The 15,275-nt window shown below is 48.9% G+C and overlaps 1 protein-coding gene across 1 annotated transcript in view; it reads right to left on the bottom strand.

The window, feature by feature from the left end:
* GTF3C1 (general transcription factor IIIC subunit 1) overlaps positions 1-15,275 on the bottom strand; it is a 78,532-nt gene that overhangs the window by 22,771 nt on the left and 40,486 nt on the right. Inside the window, exons 12-23 of the mRNA XM_021711438.1 lie at positions 13,230-13,333; positions 12,321-12,505; positions 10,553-10,834; positions 10,116-10,261; positions 8,915-9,012; positions 8,366-8,462; positions 8,087-8,264; positions 4,974-5,115; positions 4,398-4,533; positions 3,839-3,920; positions 3,515-3,703; positions 1,690-1,847 (exon numbers count right to left, since the gene is read on the bottom strand). Of these exons, the coding sequence (XP_021567113.1) occupies positions 1,690-1,847; positions 3,515-3,703; positions 3,839-3,920; positions 4,398-4,533; positions 4,974-5,115; positions 8,087-8,264; positions 8,366-8,462; positions 8,915-9,012; positions 10,116-10,261; positions 10,553-10,834; positions 12,321-12,505; positions 13,230-13,333 (1,797 nt within the window). The remainder of the gene's footprint in view (positions 1-1,689; positions 1,848-3,514; positions 3,704-3,838; positions 3,921-4,397; positions 4,534-4,973; positions 5,116-8,086; positions 8,265-8,365; positions 8,463-8,914; positions 9,013-10,115; positions 10,262-10,552; positions 10,835-12,320; positions 12,506-13,229; positions 13,334-15,275) is intronic.

Genomic DNA, 15,275 nt, shown 5'->3' with positions numbered 1-15,275 from the left:
CTGGAACTACAGACGTGTGCTACCACATCCAGCTCATTTTGATTTATTGTAGAGATGAGGTCTCACCAAGTTGCCCAAGCAGGTCTTGAACCCGCAGGCTCAGGCAATCCACTCACCTCAGCCTCCCAAAGGTGCGGGATTACAGGCTGAGCCACCGAGCCCGGCAGTGAGAGGTCTTAATGTCATTATACATCATGTATGCTCAGAAACATTCTGGACATTATGCTATACGTCACATTAGCAGAAAGATAACATATGAAATTAGCAGACTCAGAAGAACATCTCAGTCAATAACACATAGTGAAGTCAGAGCTGACATAAAGTAGCAGCTTGATGACAGGTTATTTTCTTATATCCCCAAGAATAGGTGGCCCAGAAAGACTGTAAGTTCTGATGAGTGGCATGGAGGGCCCACCAACACCAAGTTGTGTAGGATGCTCCTGGCTTTTCTGGCTGTATCAGGGGTGGGGCAGAGGGAAGGACGCCCCTCCCACCAGCACTGCAATGAAAAAGTCAATGCGGATGCAGGGAACAGAAGTTAGGGATGGCAACACATCACCATTCAGGTTCTTCCCTGGAGAAGGGGTTCAGGTGAAATTCAGGAGAGAACCATGGGGTGAGAGATGAGGGACACGGAGTCAAGAACAGGAATCTAATGAGCTGCCAGGTAGAATGCATCTGGACACAGGTCCCAGAACTGAGCTTCTCCTGGCTGGCATGGAGGGGACCAGTAGACAAAGCCAGGTTTCTGTGAAGCTGCCTCACCCATTCTACCTGGTGGAACTACTGCCAGGAAGGGGCACTAGACTGGACAATGACAGAGCTCATCCTCCTGGTGGATTCTGGGAATCGGCTTGGTTGGACATTTGCCCATCTGCATCACTCTCCCCACGTCTTGCTGTGGACTGGAAGAAGAGCACGAAGTAGCAAGAACATATAGATGAGGATGGAGAAGAGTTCTGGGGAACATGGTGGGGAGGCAAACTCTGGCTTGGGCTATGGATCCCTCTCAGAGGCAGTGACATCAGCGGAAAGAGGAAGAGTTTGCTAGACTGAGAGCAAGGCTCTCCCCCCTCGCCTGGGGATTCAGGGACACAGGCAGGGAGAACATGGAAAGCGAGGGGGACTGCGGTATGGACGGCAGGGGAGTGGACATGAGGCCTGGTGACTGGGCCAAGTCCCCTGTCACCACTCCACATGGATTTACTCAACACTGACACTGGAATTCTGGGTGGCAGGCACCATACTAGGGGTCACAGTGAGGAAGGCAAGTGAGAAGTCTCTCTGCCTTGAGGAACAGCCACTCCAGTGGGCCAAGGAGTGCCAGAAGCAACAGAAACAGTTGAGAAGTATACCTCCAAGGGACAGAGAGAGAACAGAGTAACCACATACAATTGGCAGGATCAAAGAAGCCTTTCAGAGAGGATGACAAGCAGGTATCGAAAGACACACAGGAGGTTTTCAGGCATGAGAGTAGGAAGAAAGAGCAGGAAAGCATTAGACTCCGGATAAAGAGAGAGAAAGAACAGCTAGGCAAAAATGTGTGTGTATTCTAGCTGATGGCTGAAAGGAAATGAACAAAAATGAGTGGTACTAATCTGTGGGATTCTAGGCAATGTTTTTCCTGATGTCCTGCGAGGCTGCGGTAAGAAAGAGAGCTCCTGAGAGGGGCAGGCAGTTGGCCGGCACCTTGGTGTTGAGGACGTTGCTGGCGATGCGGCAAAGCATGAGCAGCCCGTCCTCCTGCATGGACCAGGTGACGCGCAGCCGGGTCATCCTCAGCAGAGCGCTCTGGTCAGCCTCATCATGGTAGCGCAGCCTTTTGCTTTTTCCTCCTGGGAACTCTCCTAAAAACACCAAAGAGAGGAGGCCTCTATAAACTGGCTTGAAGCTGTCACTCTGGAGGGGGAAGGGTCCCTACCCAGCTAGTAAGATGTGACCAAGCATTGGTTATGATTCTCATTGTGTCTAAAGTCATGCAAGCTAACCACAAAAGACTCAGTCCCTTCCGACAGATTTTTTTTAAAACTCCTTTCATCATTTCTCTCTGGTAGACTTACAGTGACAGGTTGGGCGGCCTAAACGCAGACTCTAGTTAGTTATCTGCCAATCTCCTGTCTCTCCCACTGTGACACTAAGTCCTTTGAAGGCATCTTGTGCAGAAGCTTACAGTGCATGCTCAGGGCATGTCTGCTAAATGAACGGGACCATCGACTGCGGAGTCACTGGGTGCCCACCACACCCTTGCTCTGTGACCACAGAGGTGTTGTGCAGACCCTTGTGCACCATGGGGACAAGGCCTATGCTTCAGGGTTACCTTGAGTATTAAACAACACCGGGCAGAAAACATCTAGTGCACTGCCAGGCACGAAGTGGCTACTTGATCTAACAGCATTTACTAACATCATGGAATATTCAGTAAATGCCATACACTGGTTTAAGTGTTTTGCACATATTAACTTAGAATACTACTTTGCAACAATACTTATGAGATGAACACAATGATTACTGTCATTTAATTGTTCAGGAATCTGAAACAGCAAGATACAATGGCATGCCCAAGTTACCTAGCTGAGTTGGTAGCAGATATAGGATCTGAACCCTGAACATGAGCCATGAGGTTTTTCAAGGTCTTCTGCTCCAGGGAAGGTATTAACAGTAGTTCCACAGGGCATACACCACATGCCACCGTCAATTCCAAAAGACTGTTTTAGTAAGTATCTTACAAATTAAGGCAGAGGAAAAGTGGGACAAGAAAATCTGGATTCAAAGCAATACCATCACTGTATTTTGCCTTCTGGTCTTTGTGAGCCAAATTGGTCTTAAACATATTCGCAAGAGGCTAAACTGAGGGGGCCACTGCAACTGATGAAACACTATTTGTTATAAACACCAGCCAAACAAACCACTGAAAACAGGTTCCTGTTTAAGCATTCTATTCTTATCTGAAATAGCTATAGCCATCAGATTGTTGCTAAAACACATGGGCCACTAAAAACGGTCTAAAAACTAGACACTGGTCTCCTCACCACACCCTTCTGCTAGAAATACTGCCCAGACAAGAACCTAAAATGGCAACCTAAAAGGCACCACACGATCGGAAGGGCTTCTGCAGGCTTACGGGACTCCAGGCTTGCTTCCCAGTTCAAAACACAATACGCCTTGGAACTGTGGCCCGATTAGCATAAATGCAGGCAACTAAACAAACAACAGGATTTTGGCTAGTTGTGACGAAGGCTTTTGCTAAGGTTTTTTCAGTTGAGATGCGACTAGAAATCTGAACTCAGGGAGTTACTAAAGTAAGCGGTTCTACAAAATACAAAGACAGAGAAAAGCAGGGGAAACATATGGGAAATTCAAGGACCTCTCAGTCTGCCAGATGGATGTGGGAAATAACACACCAGCACACAGAGTCAACGCAACAAATCAAGGGGAAGAGGAAACCCGTCTCGGAGGGCAGAACCCGAGCCAGAACATACAAAGCAGGCCCTATAAGTGCAAGTGACCACGTGACCTTTTCTCTTTCTCTTGATCTTCTTCCCAGGGTCCTTCTTCAGCCGTTTCCGCTTCTGGCTTTTGCCTCCCCTCACTCTCCGGTTTCTGTCCAGCGTGGACTCTCGGTCAACCTCTAGCTGCTCTTCTCGGTCGGCACAGAGCTCAGAGCCCACTCTTGCTTCTCCCCAAATATTCAATCTGCTACTGCCTAGATATAATCACAGGAGGCAATGGTTTCAGGATGGGCTCTGCAAAGACCAAACACAGACTGAACACAGGGTGGCTGTGTTGGCCCTGAACTGGTACTGCATTTATTTTGAGGATGAATTCCTAGCACACATACCTCCAGCACCGAGTGGCAATGGGCGCTTGGATAAAAATGTCTGGAGCCTCACTGTGAGCCCATTCTCTGAAGCGGTGCTCTCCTAAAAGACAAGTATGGCATTGGAATGCAGCATGAGCTTCCACCAATTCCCAGGAGCCCCAAGCAACAAACGCACTAAGAAGTACAATCCCTGAAGAAGCCTAGGACTGCAGTGCACTGACCACCAGTGGCCAGCCTTGACCTGGCCTTGGGCTGCTTCAGAGGGAGGAGTCTCCTGTCCATCCACTTTATCACTGCACAAGCACTCCCTCCCTCCCTCCTGCAGGACCCATGCCACGTAGACTTTCTGCTCCTTCCTTGAAAAGGAATACCTGTCAATGTCACAGTGCAAGTTAGAATTAATTGGGAAAAAAAATAAAGCCAAGAAGACATTTAAGGGGTCTGACGTACCTTCAACACAAACAGAAGCTAATGTTTGTGTCTCTGGTCAATTCAGAAACTGTGAGCCAGGAAGGGGCAGGAGGAGGGTGAGCAGTGATGACAATCCCCGAGACAGTGGTACAGTGTGAGTGCCCACCTTTTTGGCCTGGTTGATGATATAGCTGGTCCAGATCCAGTTACGCTTGAGGTGTCCATAGAAACTGGAATCCAGCCCTGCGGCTCCCAGCCCATCTCCGGGGATCAAGCCTTTATCCACAACCTCACGGCTACCACTAAAAGACAGGAAAGAAATAAAAAAAGAGTCTCCCATGGTAACTGAAAAGAGACTCCAACACGTGGCACAGAGGTACGGATTATGACCAGCTTTTACCTTCCCAGATAAACTCCCCACAGGCAGAAGTGAAGATTTTGGGGCCCTGGTGCTGGTGTGTTTCCATTTTTTCAAGATAAGTCAAAAACACCTGATTTTTCTGTCAAATTCCCAACTGCTGAATTTTGACTAACTGATTGAAGTTTTAAAAACAGCATGTGGGCTAAAGTAGGTCTAGGGGCAGTTTTGGCAACAGCCCGCAACTTGCAGCCTGTGCACCAGAGACATGGGCCTTTCCAGTCTGAAATGCTAGGCCAGACAGGGAAGAGAAGGTGTCTGGGACCAGTGCCAACTCAGCTCTGTCCTGGGCTGGGGACAGCATGTTGAGGGACAGGGACGCACGTGGTGTACTCCAGCATGGCACACTTGCGCTCCAGGTTGTGCTTGTCGATGGCGCTCTCCTGCTCCTTCTGCAGGCTGCCCTCCTCGTCACTGCCCTGGTCTGTGCTGCTGTTCTTCCTGACACGCTGGTAGCGCACCACGCCTAGAAAACCAAAACAGGCCAGCTGGCTACACCTTCCTGTGGCGGCTTCGGAAGATGCAGTCTGCTGCTGGTGGGGAAAGGAGAGTGGAGTTCCTGTCTGTGAAAAGGTCCCAACCAGACAAGGAGGCTGATTGAGACTGGCAGAACCTCTTCATACAAAGCACCTTATAACGGGAATCTGAGGGAGCAGAGGAGGAGTTAGAACGCTGGTGGGTGAACCGGAGCAAAAGGTCTACACCAGGCTGAACTTGCTAAGGACGGAAGGCAGGCAGGCAGGCAGTCAGAGAGCCTGGAGCATAGAAAACCAGACTTTCCTGCAGGGACACCCCAGGAAAATGGAGCACCCTGGAGAGCTGCTATGGGTCAGCACAGCAGAAGCGACAGAAGAAATGACTGCACCTGTTAGCAGTGGCAGGGATCAGGAGGTACCTGCACAGACAGCAGAGACAGCATCAGTGTCCCAGGGACCCACTCAACTCTAGGAACAGCCAGATGTCTTCTGAGTGCTCAAGAGGAACACTACTGTATTTGAGAAACTGTGTCCAGTTATTCTATAATAAAGAAAACTATACTTCTTGCAAGAAAATATAAACTACAACTAAAACCACCACTGCTTGAGTAGGTGACGGAAGGTTATGCTAGTCTGCAGACTATCAAAGACAGTCTCCCGCCAGGCTCGGTGGCTCAGGCTGTAATCCCGTGCTTTGGGAGGCCGAGGTGAGTGAATTGCCTGAGTCTGTTGGTTTGAGACCCGCCTGGGCAACTTGGCGAGACCTCATCTCTACAATAAATTTTTAAAAATTAGCCAGGCATGGTAGCACACGCCTGTAGTTCCAGCTACTTGGAAGGCTGACGTAGAAGGATCGCCAGAGCCCAGCAGGTCAAGGCTGCAGTAGTCGGGAGCATGCCACTGCACTCCAATCTGGGAAACAGAGTGAGATTCCAACTCAAAAAAGAAAAAAAAAAAATTTGACAGTCTTCCAGTATACTTAGATAGAGAACTTAGCTTGGCTTGATGGCATGGGGAGGGCATGGGGCACCGGGAGTTTGTGCTCTGCGCCTCGCAGCTAGAACTTGACATAAGACACCTTGTTTAAGCTTCACCTCAGTACCATATGGTGGAGGCAGTGGCATTCTCAGTTGAGAAAAAAAGAAACTAAGACTCACAGAGGTCATGAATAACATGTCCAAGGTTATCAGCTGAACGGACATGAAACTGAGAGTGCTTAAGGCAATACGTCTCACGTACAAGTGACAGCTGCACCACCAAGTCACTTGCTAAAAATGCAGACCCTCTGAATAGGGCCCAGCAACTGGCATTTCAGTATGTTCTTCGGGTGGCTTGGTGCATGCCAGTGCTGGGCAGCACCTGCTTTAAAGTGTGATGCCGTCTCATCATACGATGCTTTCCCCAGTCCTGGGGGCACAGCCTCTTCAAGTGTTTGTAGAATGAAAGAGTGAGCAATCAATGCCTGATTAATGGGTTCAATAAGCCTCCAACACTTCTGCCCATGAATCCCTGAAGGGATGGAAAGTCACCAATTGTCAGGCCTGAAAAACTCTGGTGCAAATTCACACAGGTTCACAAATTTTTTATCGAGGCATAAAATGCAGGGGAATTTGGGCATTATTAAAATCTAAGTGGTAAAAACCTAGTGTACTGTTGAATGCACTGCTGAATGCCTGTTCTAAAATTTGTCTGGATCCATTAAAGTTTCTAAACACAAGTGCTCTGTTGGCATTAAATAATTCTGCCAGGTAAATTTGTGACTCCTGCTTTGTGGAAATCAGTGTGACACAGAACCTTCAGCTCTGCGATGGGAGGAGAAAGGAATTGCTCTCATAGGCCCAAGTTGAATGCGGCATCCTTTTCCTCTGGTAGCAGCGGCAAGAAAAGACCAATGGAGAATGGCTGGGAGGAAAAAGCACTGGAGTGTAGGCTCTATTCTCGTCCTCAAATCCCTCCGTCTAGTCAATTAGCATTTGCTGGACGTTAACTGTGTACCAGGCACTTTGCCACCCTCTGGGGATAGAAGCCAAATTTCTTGTGCTCAAGAAACGCAAGACCAAATGAGATGACAATAGAGGTGCTGGAAGGGTATTCTCAGAGTGCTGTCTGAAGTGGGCGTGGCCACCCATCAGGTGAGCACAGGTGGGAGGGCCATCCCGGGGCAGGGAGAGCTTCAGAGCCCATCTCAGCCAACCCACTGGCACGTCTCATCAGTTCTTTCACAAAAACTCCTCCCAAGTCCCCACCTAGCCTCAGTCACCAGTGGACATCTCTCTCAGACAGGTCATAGTTCCTCACTGGCCTCTCTGCCTCCACTCTTATGGAAGTCCATCTCCACATGGCAGCCAGAGTGAGCTCTTAAAGACACGAGCCACCTTGGTACTCCTTGCTCACAACCATGCCATGGCTCCTCACTGCCCTTCCAATAAACCACAACTCCATGGACACTGCAAGTCCCTGGAGTCTGGCTCCATGCTCAGCTGCCACCCTCCTCCCCCATACGGCCTCTTTTCCTTCTCTGACGTGTCACTCAGGGTCTCTGCCCGTGCACTATCACTGCCTGAAGACTCAGCTCAAATGTCTCCACCTGAGCCCTGAGGTCAACGTCACCCCATATGTCACCATGGCCCTCGCTGCACACCTTCTTCTTCAGTAGAACACAGGCCTCATGAAAGCTGAGTGGGTGTGCTCATTGCTGTGAAGTCAATACACTCAGCAGTGTCTAATAAACACCCACTCGATGAGCAAATGAAAAAAGACACAGTTGGGCTGCTTGAGCCCAACTGTGTGGGAGGTCTAGGGGCCGTTCACATTCAGGCTCATCACCCTCATTTCTAAGGGAGCCCCAGGGGTGAAACCTACCAGGCTAGGTGACTTCTAGGCTCTTCTAAGTCTAAATCCCAATTATCACACAGAAAGGAGGGAAAACAGTAAGGCCCAGCAGAGACAGATGGTACCTACCTAGTGGGGTATTGAGGCAGACACACTGCAGATCAAACCAGTAGTTTTCCACATCCTGCATGGAGTTCAAGACATAGAGACGTCGCTCGAAGGGCCGGCTGCTGTGGGCAAGGTTGTAATGTGGGTCACAGATGGTGGTGTCGACGATAACAGCGTTCTTCTTCAGGAAGATAAAGACCTACAGGAGACACCAGACAGGCAGATTCAGCGTCAGGTTTGGCTGTTTGGAGACTGTGTGTAACGATCAGGACAACCTTGTCTGGGCTTAAAAGATGTTACCTGATCTTTATCCTGAAACTTTTCCGTGGGACCAAACTGTAGCAGCCCCATGTAGCACAGCCTCTGGAGGTTCTCCACCACTGAAAATATGTAACGTCTGGAAAATAGAGGGACGTAGTTCCCATCATGCCATCACCTTAGCTGGTGGCAAGGGTCGACACTGGTGCAAGGGATGCCACTCACTTCTCTTTTCCAACTGGTGGTTCCTGGAGAACCAGCCTCAGGCCCTGCTGTACGAAGGCCCAGAACCACCCTTCCTAACACCCAACAATGAAGCATTGATCCTGCACTTGGGGTTTGATCTGGAAAGGAAGGAAAGGAAAAAATTCTCCAATACTTACAGACCTCAGCACCAGAGTTTACTTTAAAAGAACCTTGAAATCAAGTCACAACATCTACCAGCTCATACTTGAATAAATTAATTAAAAACTTGGGTTTTTACAACCTGGAAGACAGAAACCTTTTTCTCTTCCTGGTGATGACTGAGGACCCTAACTTTAAGGGGCTTGTTTGGACCTGAAACCACTGTCTTGGGTTCGATGACCTCACCTCTTGTACAGAAGCTGCTGCCGGATGGGCCTGGGGAGAAATCGGATCAGCGTGTGCTTCTTCAGAGGGTCATTGAGAAACTCTTCAAGGTTGTCCACCTGAAGAGGGGATTTTCAGATTCAGCTCACCCTGAAGGCCAGGGCCAATTGCAGAAATCATGGAAAAACACCCTCCGCTACTTTCTGACCACAGCCTTCCTGAACCTGCCCATCGGTCCCTCCTTCCTGCGCTCTCACTCTCAGCTCTCCCACATCTCTGCCTTTGGTCTCGCCACCCCTCCCTTCCAGCCCACAGCCATGCCGTTGGAGGCAATAAACAAGAGCCCTCATATCCTGCTGGCGGGCATATACATTGCTAAGACATTCCCGGGAGCAATATGGGAATATATTTATATTAAACAAAAAAGGATGATGAACCCTCATCCCTTTGTAGCCAGTAATTCTACTTCTATTCTTACCCTAAGGAAAAAGTGGGGCTGCCACATCTATGCCTACCAAAAGGTAGTCATCAACATGTCACTTACAGTAGCAAGAAAGTGGAATTTACATGTCCAAAAACAGACAATATTATGGTTAAATAAATTAAAGAACTCACACAAGAAGGAAGCTATGAATCTACTTAATATCGGGCTTAAAAAGTTAATGATGTGGAAAATACTGTTCAGTCAAAGAACAGATAATAAGAGTAAATATAGTCTCAATTCAGTTTTATTTTAAAAGGGAAGATTACACACATACATGGCACAGTAACAAAAGACTACAAGAAAATGCATCAAAAACATTAGCAGTAATTATCTCTCCAAGTGATGAGGTTATGGATAATTTCTATTTTCTCTATAGTCACCAAGTTTCTATAAACAACGTTTTATTGTGCCGTAATTATTTGTCTGTCCACCTACCTACCTATCTACCTATTGACAGGCCTATCAAGAAGAATAAATCTTTGAAGTATCTACCCTAGACCAACCACCCACCTGCCAGCCAGCCAACTGTCAATCTTATCTAACCTAATCCAATCCATCTAGAAGAACAAATCCTTGAAGCACCTTCCCTTGGCTGACCATCCTTCTAGCCTTTCCCCCCATCTATCTGGGCAGCTCCAAGTCTTGAAGAATTTTTCCTTGAACAGGGGGGCACAGGCCCTCCAGCCCGGAGCTAAGGGGCCAGCCCCCAGGACTTGTGAGGGCTCCAGTCACTGGTACCTTGTAGCTGACTTGTACAATCTGGATGAAGATGGAGAGGGGAAGACAGAGGAGAATGTCACTGACGAGTGCCCAGCCAAAGCCGAAGTCCCTGTGGACCGGGATGGGAGGGATGTAGCGCATCCACGAGGCTTCATCCACATAGACTAGGAAAAAAGCCAGAGTTACTTCCAGTAGACAGGATGCTGGCCCTTCACGGTGACATCATCTCCCCGGAGGTTGTGGCTCCCTCACCACGAACTTAGGCAAAGCCCCACTTGTCAGGAAACACGGAGGAGAAAGGAAGCCTGGAGGGTCAGGAAGTTTGGATTGTATGTCCATTTCAAACGAGGGGCTCTAGAGGGACACGGCCAGTTCGGATAAGGGACCATCGTGTTTCTCCCAGGATCCTGCTGCGGCCTGCCTGCTCCAGGTGCAGGCATGGAGGGGCACCTCACCTGTCTCTGTGGCGAGTTCCACTTCAGTCTCCCAGGTGACACCATCTTGGCTGTTTCTGGATGGGGCTTCTGAGGAGGCCTCCCAGGTGCTTCCAGAGGAGGAGGGCTGTGCTGCTGCTCTGCCTGGCTCCTGTTTTATTGTTCTCCTTTCACTGGTGAAGCTTGGCTTCTTCACTGTGTTGCTGTCAGGGTGCCCGTAAATCAGGTACCACAGAAACATGTGAACTACTCGCAGGCGAGGCATTTTGGGCAGAAATCCCAGAGAACGCCCAAGTCCAGGAACTAAAGCAAGAAAGAAAGAGGGTAGTACCTGAACAATCCCAGATTGAATTCAGTTCACTTTATGAAAAAACTACTGAGTGCCACCATGTGCCCAGGAAATAGCTAATATTCTTATTCTCTCAGAGCTTACTTTCTAGTGGGCAAGGACAGACAATAATAACACAAACCTAGAAGAGCACATCAGATGGAAATAGTTGGTGCAGAAAATAAAGTGAGGCTGGGAGGAGGGCTGCCATTCCACATGCAGAGGCCAGGAAAGGCCTCACTAGGGAGACGTCTCAGAGCAAAGTCTTCAAGTTGCTGAGGAAGTGGGCTGTGCAGATATCTGGGGATGTGCACACAGAACAAACCCAAGGGGTCTGTGATGGGTATGTGCCTGGCACATTCTGGGAAGGGCCATAAGGCCACAGTGTATGGGTGGAACAGGACAGAGGAGAGTGCAGATGCAGCTGGACTGGCATGGAGAAGGAAGCCAGCAAGGAAGGCCTGAGAGGCCACCAGACAAGGACTGCAGCTTGAATGGAACTGTGCCAAATATGTCATGATCTCAGTTCTATTAAAGTAGCTTACTTCTTTGTTGATAATATAAACTGACTGTTCCCTGACTTTCCCCAGTGTGAAATGACAAGTGTGAGATGAGGCAGACATAGCAAGAGGGTAGCATGCCACCAAGTCCAGCTAATTCTTAAAACATTTTTTGTGGAGACAGGGTCTTTCTGTGCTGCCCAGGCCGATCTCAAACTCCCAAATCGCTGGGACGACAGGTGTGAGGCATTGTGCCTGGCCTTGTCCCTTCATCTATACTTTCTAACAAGGAAATCCTGGGAGCGAAAGCCATACTGGGGAACTGGAGCCCGAGGGAAGAGAAATCACACAACTGACCCCTTCCGCTTAGAACCCCTGGGTTTGTGTCCCATACCAGATGCTGCTGACAGAAGTCCAGGCCCTGGTGAGTCAAGTCCGTCCTCCTTCCTGCACTAGCACATGTGCCACGGTCAGGAAAGGAGCAGAGCACCCCGAGTATGAAGCCCTGCCCGTCTACACTTGCTCAGCACAAGCTTGCATCAGAGCAGCTCAGGAAGAATGAGTGAGGAGGTGACTGCATTAGGGAGCTGACTCTGGGGAAGCCACATGGGTGCTCAGACTCATCAGTGACTGTGCCGCTGGAGAACGTGTGAAGTCAGGACAGGAAGAGATTTTTCTGTGGCTTACAGAATGTTTTAGCCCGAGGATACTTAGCAGAGGTCATTCATCCTTCCTCTCATATAATCTAGCATAACATCCTGGAGTTTCTCAAAAGTCTTATGAGGTATGCCAGGCAGAATCAACCCCATTTTGCAGACAGGGACACTGATGCCAGAAGGTGTGTGGCCAGGCGAGCGGGACCCAGCCAATAACTCAGATCTGATTCTTGTGACTGCAGCTCAGAGCTCAAATGGAGAATACCAAATGACTCAAACATCATGGACCAAGAAGCTCTCTTTACCTATAACGGGGTGATAATTTCTCAGCTGGGTTATGCCCATTTTCTTATCACTTTTTTTCAACCGTCCACTTTCTGGTCTAGAGGAAGTACTCAGGTGAGAATCTCCTGATCCACTCGGGCCCTCTTTTCCTTGGCTTTCTTCGTCTTCCTCATCTTGGGGCACTGGAGGCTGGGAAATTTTAACCCTGCAGTTCAAATATAAGATGCAATAATATGTTGAGAAAACCAAGGACTGACAGAAAGGAGGGTCTGTCTGCAAGAACTGGATGAAGCCACTGGGTTGCAGGGGTTTTGAACTCAGCTGCCCACAGGGACCAATCAAATTATGTAAATAAAACATGTGTCAGGACACTAAACATCTAGGAATTGTGGGTTGAGTGAACCTGGAGAGGGCACCCCCACAGAAGACCAATGTGCTAGGTCTTCTGACATGTTCATAAGTGCCAGAAATCCGAAGTTTTATGAGAAACTAATTGGCAACTGATTCAAAGCATAGTGGCCCAAACTTGGCAGACCACGCAAACCAGCAAGTATAAGCCAGATCAGCCTGCTGCTTGCCCATGGGCCATCTCAAGTTAAGACACCACTAAGAACTTTCCCCTGTGAGTTTTTTCTCAACCCAAGAGGCAGTTTATGAACAAAATTAATAACCTCAGAAAGGCAAATGGAATCACTGTGAGCCGTTATGAGGGTGAGTGAGTTTCAGGTGCCAGAGGCCTATGGCTGAGAGTGTTCTGGAAACCCTCTGTCAGATGGAGTAAAGAGCACTGGATTTTTCCCCTTAAGAATCTGGAAATTGATCTTTGTTTAGACTCTAAACCAATGAATTCCCTAATTTCATGCAGGCAGAAATGAAGAGCTTCTGTGAAAATGCTTCAAGACAGAGTATTTCCGAGTGCTGCCACCTGCCTGTTGGCTGTGCTGGAATTGGAGATCCGGAAGCGGACCTGCTCGATGGCACTTCTCACGAGGGGGTCGTTCTGGTCCATGGACGGGTGTACCACCAGATCCACCTGCAGAGAGAGGTCGGAGTGTCCCACAGGTAAGGGCAGAATTGAGGGAGACTTGACTCGACATGCCAGTTCCTAGTGGAGCATCAGTTATATCTATTCGTTTATGTTTTCAAAAGACAATTATGAAACCAAAGCAAATGTGTGGCTACACAGCTTGCATCTACAGCTAATGGCATCAAAACCCCTCAAGGGACTGAGTGATCAAGACTGGCCAGCAGGGCCGTGGCTGCTCTGGCCAGGTGAAGGATTCTGGGTTGGAGAGAGTCATCCACCTGCAGTTCCCTTGCTGAGCTGTCACAGCCCACTGGTCTCTGCTGCTACCTGGCGGGCTGCTCCCAACGCCCCACTCCTGCTAGCTGAGAACTTCCCAGTTGCTCGTGAATCCTGAGCGCTTCCATCTGGAAAAGGTAAGCAGCTTTCATTAATCTCCCCTTGCTGAGAGCACTGTTGTGGGACTCCTGCCAGGCACACTCCCAAACAAACTGGCAGAGGATTTAGAGCTGCCTTTGTTGTTTTACCTTTTCCGAGCTACTGAAGCTGAACAGTAAGGTGGCTATCATTTCATGAGAGCGATACAGGATGAAAAATGGAAACTGTGGCAGGGGAGTAACCTGAACACCCAGCAGAGAGAGGTGGAGTTGAGCAGGGTGGGTGTGCCGTGGGTGGCGAGGCACGACAGTCAGGTTATCCAGAGAGCCAGGTTTCTTGTCTGTTTCTGTCACTGGCAGAAGACAGTAAGGTGAGGTTGTCTGAACATCAACTCTGGCCAGCTTTATATCAAAAATGGGCTCAGGTAGGTTTGGAAACAGGTAACGGGCAGCAACAGCTAGACAAAGAACCTAGAAGGCCATACTTGGCTCAGTCTCTCCCGATCCTCATTTGTGAAGCGAGGACCCCCCTCCACCCCACTGAGCTGCCTGCCAACTTTGTGGTTTTGTGAGGCTCAAATGAGACACAGGTGCCATCTCAGTAAGCTTAAAAGTGCGATACAAATACACAGCATTGGCATCTTCCCATTTCCCACAGTCAAACAGCCCAGCAAACTTCCCAGAGGCCTGGTGGTCAGGGCAAGATGCAAGAGCAAAGGCAAAAGGCTGATGTGGGCGCATCAACCCAGCCCATGTGGCTCCAGAGATTGAAAGCTGCTAGCAGCACATGCTCTGGTGCCAGAGAAAGTTCTGCCAAGAAACCTAAGCCCAGACACACACACACTATTTTAGTACTTTCCAGCCAGAAAAATAGGCTACTGTTGTGGTGGTACCTGTGGCAAGAGGCCCCCATTGCTGGATACATTCATTTTTGAGGTTGTGTCACCTCTGATGTTGACCTAATGCCCTCGCCCCCTCACCCGTTCCCTCTGGTATAGCCTGGTGAACATGGCTGGAGACACAGCTGACACTCATGCCAGACTGCCTCTGCCAGCCCTAAACTGGGAGAGGGCTTCTTGCCCTCAGCTACTGCATGAAGAAGGCTATAAACCTACACTCTGAAGACCCACAGAAATCAGAGATGGTGCTACTGATGGGCTGGGGCTTTTCTTGTCCTCTAGTGAGAGATGTCAGCACCGGGACCTCTCCTCAAGGGACAAATGGCAGGTTGGTGGGACAGGGAGAGGCAGAGGCAGGGGACATTATTTTATTTTAAAAGGACTTATACCAGATATATAAAGTGATAAGAGCTGTCAACCTGGAACAGTAAACACTGTGTTAAAGTCATTTTTGTACTGCTATGCATTTTCAAAATTTCTCACAAAATAAGGCCAGTCGCAGAAGTTCACGCCTGTAATCCCAACACTTTGGGAAGCGGAGGCAAGAGAATTGCTTGAGCCCAAGAGTTTGAGACTAGCATGGGCAACCCCCATCTCTATAAAAATATTATTAAAAATTAGCTGGGACGGTGGCCCATGCCCTGTAGTCCCAGTCACTTGGGAGGCTGAGGCGAA

The sequence above is a fragment of the Carlito syrichta genome, unplaced genomic scaffold, assembly GCF_000164805.1.
Source record: "Carlito syrichta isolate Samal-C Ts95f unplaced genomic scaffold, Tarsius_syrichta-2.0.1 Scaffold302297, whole genome shotgun sequence".
NCBI classification, from domain to species: domain Eukaryota; kingdom Metazoa; phylum Chordata; class Mammalia; order Primates; family Tarsiidae; genus Carlito; species Carlito syrichta.
Note: the sequence above shows the minus strand (reverse complement) of the source record. Positions and strands in the feature narration are given on the sequence as shown.